The 17,408-nt window shown below is 35.2% G+C and overlaps 1 protein-coding gene and 1 long non-coding RNA gene across 3 annotated transcripts; one reads left to right on the forward strand and one right to left on the reverse strand.

Moving 5' to 3' along the window:
* The first annotated feature begins 649 nt into the window (after positions 1-649).
* On the forward strand, positions 650-13,451 carry LOC131316357 (cationic amino acid transporter 1). Of its 2 annotated transcripts, none has more exons than XM_058345693.1 (5): positions 650-872; positions 5,431-5,832; positions 10,825-11,085; positions 11,214-11,615; positions 12,256-13,451. In XM_058345693.1, the coding sequence occupies exons 2-5, from the start codon at positions 5,433-5,435 to the stop codon at positions 12,978-12,980; spliced, it is 1,788 nt and encodes a 595-aa protein (XP_058201676.1). In that variant the 5' UTR covers positions 650-872; positions 5,431-5,432; the 3' UTR covers positions 12,981-13,451. The 2 variants fall into 2 exon arrangements, with proteins under 2 accessions (XP_058201676.1, XP_058201675.1); XM_058345692.1 differs by lacking the exon at positions 650-872 and adding an exon at positions 1,772-1,790.
* On the reverse strand, positions 1,793-3,267 carry LOC131316358 (uncharacterized). The gene is made up of 3 exons (XR_009197079.1): positions 2,697-3,267; positions 1,973-2,008; positions 1,793-1,918 (listed from the first exon to the last, which is right to left on the reverse strand). It is a non-coding gene; the product is annotated as an uncharacterized LOC131316358 (long non-coding RNA).
* Positions 13,452-17,408: the final 3,957 nt, after the last annotated feature.

The following is a 17,408-nucleotide window of genomic DNA, read 5'->3' on the forward strand; positions in this document are numbered from 1 at the left end:
TAAAACAATTCACACCCCTCGCCCCTGTTATATTCATACCCACATACAACAATTCACACCGGCCTCTATAACAAACAATTCACATTTCTCAAACTTCTTTCGTATACAATTCACACATCCTATAAAAGACAATTCACACACCTAAAACACACACACACAACAATTAACACCTCATATAATATACAATTTACACCCCTTGTTATACACAATTCAGACCTATCTACACCTCCTGTTAGGTTGCTAATTTCTATTATTTTAATGTGAGCACTTTAACAAATATTGCTAACATTAGCAACTTTTGATTTTGATTAGGCCATTGTGGATGCTCTAAAAAGGTTACCCCATATACTATCACCGGTGAAATCCAGCTGGCCGGACTAATTAATTGAAAGTTTCCAATTAAAAAAAAAATAGTAATAAGTTAACGCACACCAAAGAAAGCCCACAACTTTATTATTTAAAAAAAATAAGTCGACATGCCGATTTTGTAGGAATTGAATATGTGCTGTAAAACGAGGACAATTCTTAATTCCCCTGATTTAGGGAGATTCCGTTATGGATTAGGCTTTAACCCTCCAGTGATTCCATTCCAATGAACAGCTGTGACTAAAAAGTCTAAATTCACTGCTGCCCGGAATCTCAACACTGGTTCAAAAATACTCCCCTGCCTATTTATGCGCGCTCTCTCTCTCTCTCTCTCTCTCTCTCTCTCTCTCTCTCCTATAATACATTTAACCAATTGCACCACCAACTAGGTTCCTCAGTTCCCCAGGTACACCATCGCTTCTCCGTCCCTCTCTCCATCCTGCCGCAGCCGAGGTCAATCCCCACCTCTCCCTCCGCGCACCAGAATCTCGACATCTCAATTGCAGGTCACTCTCTCTCTCTCTCTCTCTCTGCATATATATGTGCATACAAATACACACACATATAGATATAAGCATGCAAGTACAAGACTACTAGAATCAAAATATTAAAGGATCAGGCTCTGAAGAATCATATAATTTTATGATTTCATCGACTAATAATATATTAATTGAATAGTAGTTATAATTGAAACGATTGAAAAAGAATTTTGGATCTGTTTGTCTCACAAAATTGTAGACATGTATATATGTTTGTATATGTTTATTGATATATTTTCATATGGTATCTCTGTTGAATCTTTTGACTTTTTCATTTGAATTCAGATTTCTAGGTGTAGATCTGCCCCTATTAAATTCATTCAACAAGTTTTTTTAGAGTATTAAATTAGAGATGTTAATCATCATAATGATTATGTATATGTTTATTGATATATTTTCATATGGTATCTCTGTTGAATCTTTTGACTTTTTCATTTGAATTCAGATTTCTAGGTGTAGATCTGCCCCTATTAAATTCATTCAACAAGTTTTTTTAGAGTATTAAATTAGAGATGTTATTGACTTATTCTTGTCATCATAATGATATGATAGAGACATGTGTTATCTTAAGGAGTGGTTTGCGCAGCGGATTGAATTGATCATTGAAAGCAATTCTACGTACTGTATTAAGCAACTTTTCATTGCGTATCAAAGACTTCGATATTTTTTCAAGGAAAAAAAAGGTGGAAGAAAGTGAATACTCCGTTTATTCGATCTATAAGAGTCTTCGTGTTGACCGCCACTTGTATATATTCCAAATATCTCTGGCCGGAGATTATGACAAAAGCTAGCATATCACACTCTATTTCATTCATGATTGAGATCTTATTCGAATTTAATGGTAGCCATTGAATCATCAAATTCTCCAAATGAGGATAGATCGAGGTCACGTCTCTATTCTTTTGAACCGGTTTAATGCCTCAATCTTTTTGTTCCTTCCTCTTTTTTGAGTAACGGTCCTGCTAATAGGTGCCTCTGGAACAATAGTTTAGCTGCAATAAATATACCTAAGCCTCCTAATCGGTGCCTCTAGGACAATAGTTTAGTTGCAATAAATATACTTAAACCTTTGACTTATGTTTATGGGTACTCACATAATATCACTTTTCACTACTCCCTTCGTCCTCTATTTAATGTCTAGTATTTCATTTTGGGTTGTCCCTTAAAAGGAATGCTACATACACTACACACTTTCACTATACCATCCACTACATTCTTTATGAGACTCATTTCGGGTCCAACAAAAAATACAGAAAAATATCCATAAATTTGAAAATAATATTTTAGGGGGCCCCGTAAAAAATCAGCTCTAACGGGTATCAATAAATATTATTTTCTGGGTTCGTATGTTCGAAACTGCGCAGTTGAGCATTTTCACTCTTATAAATTTAGAAATAATACTTACCGATACCGGTTAAAGCTGATTTTTTGCAGGGCTCCCTAAAATATTATTTTAAAATTTATGAATATTTTTCTGTATTTTTTGTTGGACCCGAAATGAGTCCCATAAAGAATGTAGTGGATGGTGTAGTGAAAGTGTGTAGTGTATGTAGCATTCCTGGTCCCTTAATAAGTGTCTATTTTGTAAAATTAGTAGGTAAAAGTTGGTAAATTTTCCATTTTGCCCCTAAAAGTAGATTCCATTTTGAAAAGTTAGTGTGTAAAAGTGTGATGATGATGTCTCCATATAGGGTAAGTAGGGAAAGTAGAGGTAAAAGTTGATGTGAAATGTGTAATGATGATGTTTTCTTAATAAGTTGGAGTTACGAAGTGAGACACTTCAAAAGGGACGGAGGGAGTACTATTTTCTAAACTAGTCATAAATGTTTTTAATACTTTTTTGTAATGACAATATTATCCTCATTTTCTCTTAGGAATTAGGTAGGTGAAAGGTTTTCAATTCAAATAAAACACTGGAGGCCATGAAAACGGAGTAACTAATTTTTCTTCCGTTGTTCATCTTAACTTGTTTTCCAGACAGACAAAAGAAAATTGAATTTTCTTAGTTTGAACAAGAATCATGATTCAATAGTACCCAAACAATTAAATGAAAATTCATGAGTTTCAAACGTCTAAAAGAGGGGAAAAAATACAGTTGTTTAACAACCTGTACAAAACTCAAATGATATAATAACAATGAAAATTTAGCAAAACTTCAATTTCTAATCCTTTACACAAAATATTGGAATTAATCCTATGTCGCTCAAAGTGGTTTTGTTTTTCTTTTGTGAATTAGTGATGATGTTTTCCTTGTCTGGACACGTAGGCTTTGTTTTGTTTCAACATGAAATATTTTCCTGTAAAATATTTTACCTATTTTCCGGTATTTAGTTGTACAAATTATAAGTAAAATATTTTTCTGGTAAAATATTTTCCATTCAATCGGGAGAAAATGACTTACCCAAGAAATTTCCGTAAGTCATTTTCCAGGACTCTGTCCCGACTACCCATTCCACAAACCAGCATCATCGAAAGCCCCCATTAGATTACCACCTGAATGGAGTATCTACTTTTCAAATCCCCCGATTAGATTCTCTCTCTCTCTCTCTCTCTCTCTCTCTCTCTCTACATACATACAGTTTACGTGGAGGCAGTGGGTTCTTCTCAGTAATTGGGTTAGGACTTAGGAACATGTGGGTTAATGTGGTTACAAGGTAGAGAGAGAGAGAGTTTATCAGAGTATCAACATCTATTTTGTGTAGTACTGAGAAAAAAACTAGATTGATAATGATTGTTCAATGTGTTTGTTTTTTCAAGGAATACTTAACAATTACTCGTATTAACCAAACATCGGAAAATAAAAATGGAAACTTTTTTTTTTGCCAAAAAGATTTTACATAAAAAAAATTTTACATCGGAAAATACTTTACGTTAAACAAATGGAGCCGTAGTAAAACTCCAATTTAGCAAAACTCTTGCATGCATTTGAAGTGAAGTGGCGGGTTCCATTTCCCCATTTTCCCTTCTTTTTTTTAATTATTTTAAAAATAAAGAAAGATAAAGAGTTATGGTCATTTTTATTATTCAAAATACTTTTGAACTTCTTTTGATTGAATGATTTGTATTCTCAATATGGTTAATGAATATAACAAAATGCAATTAATGTACTAAAACTTCTGCCTAAGGGTGTGCACCAGGGGCACCCTTTAAATTTTGCTTTTGAGTAATTCAACTGCCTGTATGTTCTGATTAAAAAAAAAAAAAGGGATTGATTCTATGGTCCCAAGACGCACGGCAGGTTGGAATCAAAACTTTGTTCCTGTTTCTGAGTTCGATTGTGTTTCTGGAAAAGGTCTAAAAAGTAAAAACTCAAATCTTTTTGGGCAAATTTCACTGACCTCCCCTGAGGTTTCTAAAATGACATTGTCCTCCCCTCCTTTACCTGACAATACCAAGGGACCTCCCCGCTGTTACCTGCCCGTTAGAAAATGGATGGAGAAGGTGATGTCATTGTACTATACTTTTTACAATACCTATACTACCCTCACCAGACTCTTTACCTCTCTCATTTATAAAATATAAAATACACTTTGTACTCGTTTCACTTTGAGATTTTGTCCTTATTTAAAAGGATTCATATTTGTTAATTTTCTGTCAAACTCTTGTGAATTATTGGTTCGTCTCGATAAAAAAAATTGAAAAAAGTAAAAAATTAAAACTTTTACCAAATATTTTGAGAAATTCAATATTTTGGGTAAAAGTAATAATTTTGTACTCTTTTGATTCCTTTCGTTGAGACAAACTAATAATCCATAAAAATTTAACGCAAAATTAGAAAATACGAAAAAAATTCAAATATGAACAAAAATCAAAAAGCCTAAAAATCCCGCAAACAAATCCGCAAAATTTTTTTTTTGTGCGGGCTTGTTTGTAGGATTTTTTAGGCTTTTTTATTTTTGTTCATATTTGAATTTTTTTCGTCTTTGCTAGTTTTGCGTTAAATTTTTGTGGATTAGTGATTTGTCTCAACGAGCGAAATCAAAAGAGTATAAATTTATTACTTTTACCCAAAATTTTAAATTTCTCAAAATATTTGGTAAACGTCTTAATTTTTTACTTTTTTCAATTCCTCTTATTGAGACGAATCAATAATTCACAAAAGCTTGACAGAAAATTAACAAATATGAATCTTTTTAAATAAGGACAAAATCTCAAAGTGAAACGAGCATAAAGTGTAGAAATGTTTGTATTTTATATTTTATAAATGAGAGACGTAAAGAGTCTGGTGAGGGATAGTATAAGTATTGTAAAAAGTATAGCACAATGACATCACATTCTCCATCCATTTTCTAACGGGAGGTAACGCGGGGGGGGGGAAGGGGGTCCCTTGGTATTGTCAGGTAAAGGAAGGGAAGACAGTGTCATTTCAGAAACCTCCCCTAGAAACCTCAGGGGAGGTCAGTGAAATTTGCCCAATCTTTTTCGTTGCTCCGAAAGGGAAGTTGTGGATATGAATGTCTCGCAATGAGGCCTGCAAACGGATGCTGCTTACTATTGTTAACATTTTATCTTGTCCTTGAAGCAGAGATGGATAACGGAGGAGGAGTACGGAAGAGGTGGGCTTGCTCATGCTCCAAAGGCGATTTCCTCCCCGAGAAATCGTTCGAGAGCTGGGGCAACTACGCGACGGCGCTGAGGGAGACTCCGGCGCGGTTCATGGACCGAGTCACGACCCGGTCGCTGGACTCGTCCGAGTTGGAGATGAAGGCCCGGAGTAACCACGAGATGAAGAAGACGCTGAGTTGGTGGGACCTGATGTGGTTCGGCATGGGTGCGGTTATTGGCGCCGGAATCTTCGTTCTCACCGGACTCGAGGCCAAAGAGCACGCGGGCCCTGCCGTCGTCCTGTCCTACGTCGTATCTGGAGTCTCCGCCATGCTTTCCGTCTTTTGTTATACTGAATTCGCTGTTGAGATTCCTGTTGCAGGTATGATCCTACCACTTGATTTCTCTTTCTCTGAGAAGATTTTCAATAATCCATAAAAATAAAAAAAAATTTTGATGCAGACGTGTTTTTTTTTATAAACGACAAATTAAAAAAAAAAAAAAAAACTACCTAGCTTAGAGCATCCACATTGGAATAAGCAAATTGGTATGGATAAGCAAATTTAACAACAATGCTAAAAAAACACCTCACATTGTAATAAGCAAAATTACAAGTCTTTTAGCAAATAATCAAATTCCACCCATTCCATAACAAAACTTAACAACTTTTACCAATAACTAAAACTCAATAATCAAACCCAATAACCAAATTCAAAACTAAAAAACTAAAAAACACCCTACATTAGAATCGTCTCATTGAGAAGAATAATTTGGTGTGATCGAGTGCGTGATTATGACTCATTTGTGATTGGACATAGGTACATTGCGTATTGTGGGTTTTTTTTATAGGGATTCAAAAATAACCAATATGGAGATAAAATTTGTTAAGTTTGATTATGAACTAAATGAATAATCAAATGCTGACGTGACACATTTTGATTATTAATTTTGATTATTTCCATTGCGGATGCTCTTATGTTTTCCAACAGCCCTAGCCGGGAAATTTAAAAAATAACTCCGGCCATTATGGGAAAGTTGTATTTTTTAAGGATAATTGATTTATACACTCTTTTTTATAATCATATCTTCTTCTCTTTCTTTTTGATTGTGTACTTTTGTCATGTGAAAATTTATAAAATTAACATTTTAGTTGTATACTCCTTCACAATTGGAGAGATAAATATTGTAAATTCATTCGTTCACATCATAAAAGTAGAGAAAACGTAATGTGCTAATGAAAGTGTGAGAGCCTGGAAATCACTAGCTTTATCCCATACCTTGGCTAGCGATATCCTTTCAACACAAGCGTAACGGTGCTTTAAGACTATTAATGCCTTGTTCTTTTTGTTTTTTAAAAAGTATTTTTTAAAAAATATTTCCTAGATTCCTCCTACTTTCAACATTTCTCTCTCTATCTCTCTCTTTATTTATTACCCCTACTATTTTTCAAAAAAAAATTCAAATCCAAACACAGCATAAATAATTAGAGTGAGTGTTCGCCAAAGAATACACTTTACAATAAAAAAAATGTGTTGCATAATTAAGAACACACTTTACAATAAAAAAAAAGGGGCAAATTTTCGTAGTCATCCCTCTAATTTTACGGTTGTCTCATTTTCGTTTCTCTAATTTCAATTGTCTCAATTTCGTCCCTGTAGTTTGTTTTACGTTCCAAATTGGTAAAATCGTTAACACCGTTAACGAAACTAACGGAAAAAATATGATTAAAAAAATTAAGTGCTCCAATTTTCATTCCGGCTGAACCGATGCGAAAATCTTATTTTTTTTTATCATTTTATCCTAGATTGTTGTAAGAAATTTTTGGCTCTAAGGCCTTTCAACGAACACCCCAAGATTTTGGCTTTTAGGGTGCTCATTGAAAGGCCTTAGAGCCAAAAATCCGTTATGACTATTTAAGATAAAATGATCAGAAAAATAAGATTTTTGCACCGGTTCAACCAGATTGAAAATTGGAGCACTTAATTTTTTAATCATATTTTTTCCGTTAGTTTCATTAACGTTGTTAACGATTTTACCAATTTGAAACGTAAAACAAACTACAGGGACGAAATTGAGACAATTAAAACTAGAAGGACGAAATTGAGACAACCGTAAAACTAGAGGGACGACTACAAAAAATTTCCCCAAAACAAATGTGTTGCATCATGTATTGATCGATGTATATTCACTGATATGATTTTTTGGATGATTCATATTCTTAATGAATTCAAAATAACTAAAAAGGTTTTTTACCACTAAGTACAAAAAATAAAAAGTATTTCTCCCTAAGTCACCTCCAATTAATGAAACACCAAAATTCTATGAAAGTGCCTAAACCTTGAAAAGTGCCTAAACTCTGAGGTATTCTATGAAAGTGCCAAAACTCTAGAGTACCTTATAAAAATGCCTAAACCATAAGATATCTTATGAAAATGCTTAAACATTAGGATACTTTATAAAAATGTTTAAATCGGTAAAATCCTATAATAGAAAAATGCACCCTGAAACCCCTATGAAAGTGCTTAAACCTAAATCTTAGGGTTCTATGAAAGCGCTTAAATTTAAACCCTAAGGTATCCCAAACCCTAAAATCTTAGGGGTACTTAAAGGTTTTAAGATATCATAGAATTTTAAGGTACTTTATGGTTTTAGAGTGTCCTAGGGTGACCTTAAAACCTTAGAGTGTCTTGGGGTGACACTTTTATTAATAATAAATGTATTTTGTAAAAAATGGATCTAGTGACAATTAAATATTCTATCTTAGCTAGAAATTTCGGCCAATCAAGTGAAGTTGATCCATGGAAAATAGTCCGGAGAGTGCTAGGTACAAAGAAAATATACTCGGAAATTACCCTGAAAAGGCAAATCAACGGTACAGAGGCACTGCAAAGTGAATCTGTACCATTGATTTGTCCTTTCAAAATAATTTTTAGGTACATTTTCTTTGCACTTAACATTTCCCAAATAGTCCAAATTGGCCCCACAACAGGGTTCAAGGGGTGTTATAGGTAACATTCTTTTTCTAAAACATCTTTTTTTTTAATTTTCAAACTCAAATATAATGAAAATAAAAAATAATTTTTTGATTTTTCTTGCACCGTATAAAAGATCTCAATGAAATCTATCAAATAAGATCCATATTGATAGAAAAATTATTTACGTAAATAGATAATTATTGAGCTTAAAATTACCTTCGTTTTTTCAAAACCTTCCTTTTAAATAGTTGGAACATCACCTCAATATCTAGACAAAACAACCCTCGGAGTCAAACACACAAACTGTGGAGAGATTTGAAATTCAAAATGAATCATTACGATCAGTGGGTTTGACTGTTGACCATGGTGGCTGATCAGTCAGTAGGTTTGACTATATTATATAGGAGTTTTTCGGCTAAATAAGTTAAATGGCTTATTTTTTATATTTATTTACATTTTTTTGTATTTGTTAATTTATTTTTAGATTAACTATTCTTCTTAACGTGAGGAATTTAAAAAGTAAAAAATTATAATTGAAATTCCAAATTTTTTAGATAAAAACAAAAATAAGCCAATTTTTTTCGTCTTTATTCAAAATAATTTAAGTTTCGATCATAATTTTATACTTTTTAGATTTCTCTTGACAAAATAATAATCTATAAAAAGTTAACCAATACAAATAAAAATTTGAATAAAAATAAAAAAATAAAGCATTTGACTATTTAACCAAACAACCCGTTACTATGTGTCACGTTATGAATTCAAACGTCAACCTTATCGACAACTCTTGCCCTACCTAATTGACGTGTTCTTTTAGTGTGTTCACATCTACATACATGTAGATATTGATCAGTCGTTGATTCAAATGATAAAGAAACATTTTTGGGGTCCATCAAAGCCGAAAAAAATGAAGCGAACCCATTCATCAGCCGTTAACTGATGGTTAGGAAAACCTTTTGACAAGATTAATTATTCAATAGTCTCATACTAACATGTGACATGTTTACGTGATGTTTCCAAACCAATCAAATAGCGGAATTTTTTTACGGGTGACACAGTCATTCTCTCTTGTTGGGCGGTTGGGTGATAATGGTAGACCCACTTGTTAGTTTGGGTAGCGATAATTTATAGACCAGAAGCACTACATAAGACATGTCACGTGGTACTCCGAGACTATTGAATAATTTTCCCTTTGACAATTTATATACAGTATATGCTCAAATACACAAACTGTATTGGAGTTGACTTATTGAGATCGAACGTGAAAATGTTGGACTTTTGGGTTTTGTTTTACGTAACCGACTAGAAGAGTGGTCCGGAACGAAGCTTTCATACTTTTTTGGAATCATGATACTATAGGAGTATATACGTATATAATTAAGTTTCTTCTTAACTTCTTTTGAATATTCTTTTTGCTAGCTAGTTGCTATGTCATGAGTGATGTAACAAAAAGAAATTGTTGTACAGATGAAGGAAATTGAATTCTACACTCCATTTTTTTATATTTACACTCTTTTTTTGTCTTTTAATAAAAAATTACATACACTTTCAATACTAAAATCCAAAAAAAAAGTGTGTAGATGTCAAAAAAGAGAACGGAGAATTCAATTTCCAAGATGAAAATATATTTTATTGTTGGAATACCCTCCTATCACTGATCGAAACAGTACCAGGCTAATTAATTACAGTACTTCTCTTTCTACATGTTTGTCCGACCAACGTAAACTGGTACGGGAACGATTTGAGTCCTAACTAAGGCCTAGTTTGGCATTATAAGTTAGATGGCTTTTTTTTTTTATTCAAATTTTATTTCGTATTTGTTAGTTTTTCGTTAATATTTTAAAAATTATTGTTTTGTCATGACGAGAAGAATGAATTTAGCAATTACGATCGAAATTCAATTTTTATTAAATAAAGACAAAAAAATTACCTTATTTTCGTCTTTATTCAAAAAAAATTGAATTTCGATCATAATTTTTTTCTTTTTAGATTCCTCTTGTCACAACAAAGTAATAATTCTCAAAAAATTGATGAAAAATTAACAAATGCGAATTTTTTTTGAATAAGGACAAAAAATAAGCTATTTGGCTTATAATGAATGCCAAATTAGGCCTAATTTGTGTCTCAAAACGCCAAGTATAGAAGAAGGATATTGAAAATTGATGGAATTCAAAGTAATGGGTAAATTTAAGACCAATCAAAAACTGTGCAACTGAACCAATTTAAGTAAAAAAGTTTTGTATGTTTAATGAGTGCGATTGTCTTGTAGGAGTATAATTTGTTACAGTATTTTCAGACTGCATGTAATTCTTGATCAATGAGCTGCAAATTTCAATCGGAAAAGCTTCCTGATTTTTAAAAAATAACCAAACACAAATGTACTCCCAAACTTTTCGCAGGTGGCTCGTTCGCGTACCTCAGAGTGGAGCTCGGCGAATTCGTGGCATTCATAGCCGCCGGAAACATTCTCCTCGAGTATGTCATCGGTGGTGCCGCTGTGGCACGGGCGTGGACCTCCTACTTCGCCACCCTCTGCAATCACCAACCCGAAGACTTCCGTATCACAGCCCACAGCCTCGCCAGCGGTTACAACAACCTCGACCCGATTGCCGTTGGTGTTGTCATCATCATCTGCATTATCGCCGTCGCCAGCACCAAAGGTATGGGATTTAAACAAGTGTATGTCTGTGATTGTGATCGTGATCATTGTACTAGTTGAACAATTATACCACCAGTGTTTTCCTTTGCTAACTTGTGTAATATATACTATCATACAAAAAATTAAAAGGTTCCTCCCGCCTCAACTACGTGGCTTCGATCGTCCACGTCATTGTGATCCTATTCATAATCATCGCGGGCCTCTTCAAGGCCGACACCAAGAACTACGAGGATTTCGACCCGAACGGGCCTCGCGGGATCTTCCAGGCGTCGGCTGTGTTGTTCTTCGCGTACGTGGGTTTCGACGCGGTGTCCACCATGGCGGAGGAAACCAAAAACCCGGCAAGGGATATCCCGATTGGGCTTATTGGGTCCATGGTAGTCACTACCGCTTTGTACTGTTTGATGGCTGTCACTCTTTGCTTGATGGTGCCGTACGGGAAAGTTGATTCCAATGCTCCCTTCTCGGTTGCGTTCCAAGATGTTGGGTGGGGTTGGGCTAAGTACATTGTTGCCGCCGGAGCACTCAAAGGTACATTTACTTGCTTGCACATACAACTCTTTGCATACTCCCTAGCTAAATACTCACATCTCAAGACCCTTTTCAGCACAAGTATTTGTGCATCAGTAAAAAATAATGCTAGGGTATCTCTTTTGTTTGGTCATACCGTATTCTTCTATAATATAATCATTTGAAGGCATAACACTTTTCAAAATGACATAATATAACCACTCGAAGGCATAAAATTTTTTAAAAAATAGCTTAATATTTTAATTATTATGGTGTTCCCGTAAAATGTCACATCAAATGATTTCAGTAAGATTGTGACGTAAATTTAATCATCCCGCAAACACTTGGCATTGAAATTTCTGAAGTAGAGAGGTTCGTCTAGCTTAGTCAATTTTAAATGAGTGATGCTCTATCTGCAAATCTTTTAACACACCTTTGCAGACAGTTGTATTTGATTTTTTTAATTTAATAAATCTCAAATGAAAGCCCAAACAATTATAGCTTATTTGCAAAATTGGCCCTTAATTTGATTATGAACCTTATAACCCTTATCTTCTTCTCCATCTTTTATGCTTCTTATATAAAAATGCATTCAATTCCTCACAAGATAACTTTTTACTAATTTTGTTTCAAAATATTTTTGCTTTTTACTCCCACGCAGGTATGACATCAGTCCTCCTCGTGGGCGCAGTAGGCCAAGCCCGTTACCTAACCCACATTGCCCGAACCCACATGATGCCCCCGTGGTTCGCTCAAGTCAACGCCAAAACCGGCACCCCCGTCCACGCCACCGTCACCATGATGGCTGCCACCGCCGTCATCGGTTTCTTTACAGACCTCAGCATCCTCTCCAACCTCCTCTCCATCTCCACCCTTTTCATCTTCATGCTCGTCGCCCTTGCCCTCCTCGTCCGTCGCTACTACGTGTCCGGCGTCACCGCCGCCGCCGACCGCAACAAGCTCGTCGTCTTCCTCCTCCTCATCCTCGGATCCTCCATCGCCACCGCGGCCTACTGGGGCCTCAGCACGACGGGCTGGGTGGGGTACTGCGTCACGGTTCCCATCTGGCTCCTCGCCACGATCGGGCTGTGGGCTACCGTGCCCCACGCGAGGGAGGCGAAGCTGTGGGGCGTCCCGTTGGTGCCGTGGCTACCGTCGGCGTCGATCGCAATTAATATATTCCTGTTGGGATCCATCGATAAGGATTCGTTCATAAGGTTCGGGGTTTGGACTGGGCTTTTATTGGTGTACTATGTCTTCTTCGGATTGCATGCTTCGTATGATACGGCCAAGGAATATGAGGGGGGAATTAGGAAAGTGGAGGAGGGGGGTGATGTGAATGGGTACGGGTATGGTGACACTACTCTTGCTAAGCAGCCCTACTAATAATGCTGCTTATGCTTAAGTAAATCAAGAATAGGTTAGACGCACAGTTGGTTTTTGGTGAATTTGTTTGTGTTCGAAAAATGTTTGGTGTGTCTTTTCGTTTTCAGTGTTGCATGCAAACTTTTTTTTTTTTAATAATGAAGAGTGGTCCCCGGGTCAGCTTACGCGCACCACGGTACTAATCTCTCCAGTTTTCCACTAGCTTTTGCTAACCAAGAGCTTTTCGCAGTGCTGGAGAGTCGAAGGACCTCGGGGTAGTCTGCGTGGTTGTGTCTTATTTTTGCGTTTGGACTTGGTGTTTTGACCGTCTCTCGTGCTTCAAAAGGTGTGGATGTAGGAAGAAGTCTGGCGGATGGCTATATATATATGTGGTGGTGTAAATAGTTCGATTTTGTAATGTAATTCTAAACCCCTGCAATTATATATATGGTGGTGGTGTAAACAGTTGATGAAATCAATGTGCTTGTCGTCCATTGTCTCTTTTCCTTTGTTATTTGTATTCTTATCTTCTTTGTTTCCTGAAGGAAAAAATAAAAAATAAAGACACAGCAGATCCAGATAGATACAGTTTTACTAAAGAAATGAGTACTTAATTGCCATATGAATCTTCCTAGTACCACACAATTTATTACTGTAATTAAACTGAGGACTGAAAAGAGCATAGCCGTGCAAAATTGTGGGTTGTTCAAAATTAAATCTAGTCCAAGCTCAAAAATGCATTCAAAGTTTGTTTGTTTGTTTGTGAAGTAGTATTAGCATACCAAACCGAGCTCGGAAAGACTTTAGCCCTAAATTCTACATTTGGATATATTACTCCCTCCATCCACATTTGTTCAAATTTCATTACTCCCTCCGTCCACATTTGTTGGATCTTTTGAGAATTTCAACTTAATAAGGGAATACAATCATTGCATGTGTTATCACTTCATTTTTCCATTTTACACTCCAATCATTATCTTTGATTACTTTGTTTGTGTTACTGATTTCAAGAGGGATGGATAAAAGAGGAAATTTATTGAATATATCTTGCTTATTTAGTTTTGAAGTAAGACAATCTTATTTTCCAAAAAATTAAAAAAAGGTAGTAGGACAATCTCTCTGGGACATCAAAAAGCGGCAATTGAGATCAACAAATGGGGACGGGATAATTTACAAAATGAGTTGAGATTTAAGACTGTTAACTAGCCAAACAACAGTTGAGCTTGATTAGCGTGGTCCGTGCATGTTATCTTCTTGCATGTACTTGAATTTTGAAATCAGACATTTGTTTTTAGCAAAAAATCATCCCAGTTATGTTAGTACGAAAGCAAATTAGTACAACAAAATAATAAAGCAAAAACAAAACAACAACAATAAAAAAAAAAGTCGCTCAGTGCTGATGTCGGACCAATACTTCGCTCATAGAGGTCGGTGGGTGGAGGATCGCCACCGAATTTGCCTTAAGAAACTGCCACTTGAACCAAACTATGTCGCAACCATGGAGGTAAGAGAGGAGAGAGAGAGAGAGAGAGAGAGAGAGAGAGAGAGAGAGAGAGAGAGAGAGAGAGAGAGAGAGAGAGAGAGAGAGAGAGAGAGAGAGAGAGAGAGTCCAGACTAGTTGAGTTGGGGAGGAGAAAGGAAGATTGTGTTCACTTTGGCTTTTTGGTTTCGAAACCCAACTCCTTTCTCTATGCATGGTCTTCAATAAGTTTTTTTTTTTCAAATATTATTATCAATTCTCTTTCTATGTCTCTTTACTCATTATTCCAAAAACCTACCTCAAAATTCAAATAAAATAAAAGATTGGAAAAAGAAGAAAAAGAAAGGGGAAAGCTGGGGAAGGGTGGAACTTTCTCTCTCTCTATTCTGTGGAACTCTCCAACCGTTGTGGGTAAATTCGACAATTAAGGCTGCGTTCTTTTAAATTTATAAGTCTGAAATTTATTTCTATATTTTTTATTTTTCATAACATTTTATTTAGCTTTTTGACGTAATTTTAAGGGTAAATCGTTCGTCTCGTCGTCTCGAAAAAGTATAAAAGTATGGACCGATGTTGAAAAAATTCAAATAAGACGGCACTTAAGCTCCAAAATATAGCTGTTTGATACTTTTTTTGTCTTTAGCGAACTTTTTTTATTTTGGTCATAATTTTGTACTGTTTAGACTCCTCTTGCCGAGACGAATGATTAATCCCAAAAAAAAAATCACACAAATTTAACAAAAAATTCAGAAAAGAGGAACAAAACACACAAAACGAAGAAATAAATTAATTTTAGTTCCACAACACCTTCTTAAAAAATAAGTACTTATTTCACATTTTCAAACTCAAATATAATGTATTGGCGAAATAATTTTTTTGTTTTGCACCATTCAAAAGTTCTGGAAAAAAAATTCTATCAAACAAAATCCATATTGTTAGAAAAGTTATTTATATAAACATATTATTTTTGAGTTTAAACAGTCCGGATCCAATGAGGGATCCCGCACGGTGCTACCGTGCGAGACTCCCCTTTCCCGATCGAATTGCGATGATCCGAGCCGCTCAAAGTGATCAGAACATGATTTTAAGGGTACTCGCGAGAAATCAGCAAAAAAAAATGATCGGGAAGGGCTTGATCGGAATAGTTTTTTATTGAACGGTTCAGTAAAAAACTGCTCGAATCAAGCCCTTCCCGATCATTTTTTTTGCTGATTTCTCGTGGATATCCTTAAAATCACGTTCTGCACACTTTGAGTGGCTCGGATCGTCGCAATTTGATCGGGAAAGGGGAGTCTTGCACCGTAAGAGATCCCTCATTGGATCCAGACTGTAAGTTTAAAATTATCTTCTTAACAAATACTCTATGTACTTATTTGGGAAAAATGACGGCCCAGGACTTGTTTTGATAATTAATACCCGTCAAGGACAAGCTAAGAACATTTGTTAATACTGAAAATATCTATGACGGATATTAATTATCAAAACACGTCATTGACCGTCATTTTCCGACTTATTTGCCAATTTGAAACGGGGTACAACATCTTAACAAGGCAATACTCCAACAGCTTACCCATCTAGGGCGGGGTTTACTTGATTTTTTAAAAAAAAATCTCAAAATCTCAAACATTACATTCTATTGAAAACAATTTCAAACTCGAGTAATTTGATTTGCTCCAGACACTGACCGACTTGTTCTCATTCTGGTAAGTGGCAACCGAATACAATTTCCAAATTGGACACCGTTTTCTCAGTGGTGCTACTCACACAACAAGATTACACAGATTTTGTGTGGGGCTCATTACGGGTTCCAGACAAATAATCTAAATTGTTCATTAAATATAAAATATTTTTTCAACGGCTTTCGTAAAAAATCAGCTTAATCTGATACATATATGTGCTCGATCCAATCATCTAACTTTTCATTCTGATTTTAGGTGAATGGAAAATTAGATGATTGGATTGAACACTTATATGTATTGGATTGAGCTGATTTTTCGCGGGGGCCCTTGAAAAAATATTTTACATTTAATGAACGAATCGAATAGTTTATGTGGAACCCGTAATGGGCTCTACGCAAAATCTGTGTAGGTATCATTACTGCCATTTTCTAAAGCAGTCGTGCTATCCACAAAGATTTCTACACACAGATTTAAATGTGGGGCCTACTATGGGTCCCGCATAAATAATTCGAGCCGTTTCATTAAATGTAAAATATATTTTCGAGGGTTTACTTAAAAAATCAGCTCAATCCGATGCTTTTAGGGGCTCGATCTAATTATCTAACTTTTTGTCATCCTAATATTTTGCAACGTTCATTAAAAAGTATTTTACATTTAATGAATTACTGAGATTGTTTATATGAGACCCCGTAGTGGACTCCACACAATCATCTGTGCATGATACGTGTTTGAAAATTTTGTATTCACAGACTTTCTGTTTCTAAAGGGCGTCACCACCTGTCGTCCCTTAGGCCCCGTTCCGGAAAGGAAAATAAGTCCTTATTTTTTAATAAGGCAATTTCAAGCTCAAAAATCATGTATTTATGCAAATTATTTTCCTATCAATAAGGATCTTGTTTGATAGATCTTATTAAGATCTTTAATACAGTGCAAAAAAATTTGAAAAATTATTTTTTATTTACATTATTTTTGAGTTTAAAAATATAAAATAAGTACTTATTTTTTAAGAAGGTATTCTGGAACGGGGCCTAAGGCTCTAACACATAAGACAACGCGTCGAGAATCTTGTTGACGCATGGGCAAAGCAAACTTTTGGAACCTTTGGCTATTACTATGATTGATTTTTTTTTTATTTTATGCTTTTCTTCCTTAAATTATTATTTTTTTATTTCGATATTAAACTATCAAAATCACCTATTTCATCTTTAAACTATCTTAATCTCACTTATTGAGTTCAAAAAATGGAATTTGGACTCATTAAAAGATTCAGACTAATTAGTTTATTAAAGA

Source organism: Rhododendron vialii, chromosome 2a, assembly GCF_030253575.1.
Source record: "Rhododendron vialii isolate Sample 1 chromosome 2a, ASM3025357v1".
Lineage (NCBI taxonomy): Eukaryota > Viridiplantae > Streptophyta > Magnoliopsida > Ericales > Ericaceae > Rhododendron > Rhododendron vialii.

Bases quoted from the DNA above. Each gene is read 5' to 3' on its own strand.
- LOC131316357 (XM_058345692.1), top strand. The intron at 5,833-10,824 runs GTATGATCCTAC...AACTTTTCGCAG, and splicing joins TGTTGAGATTCCTGTTGCAG to GTGGCTCGTTCGCGTACCTC. The intron at 11,086-11,213 runs GTATGGGATTTA...AAAAATTAAAAG, and splicing joins CGCCGTCGCCAGCACCAAAG to GTTCCTCCCGCCTCAACTAC.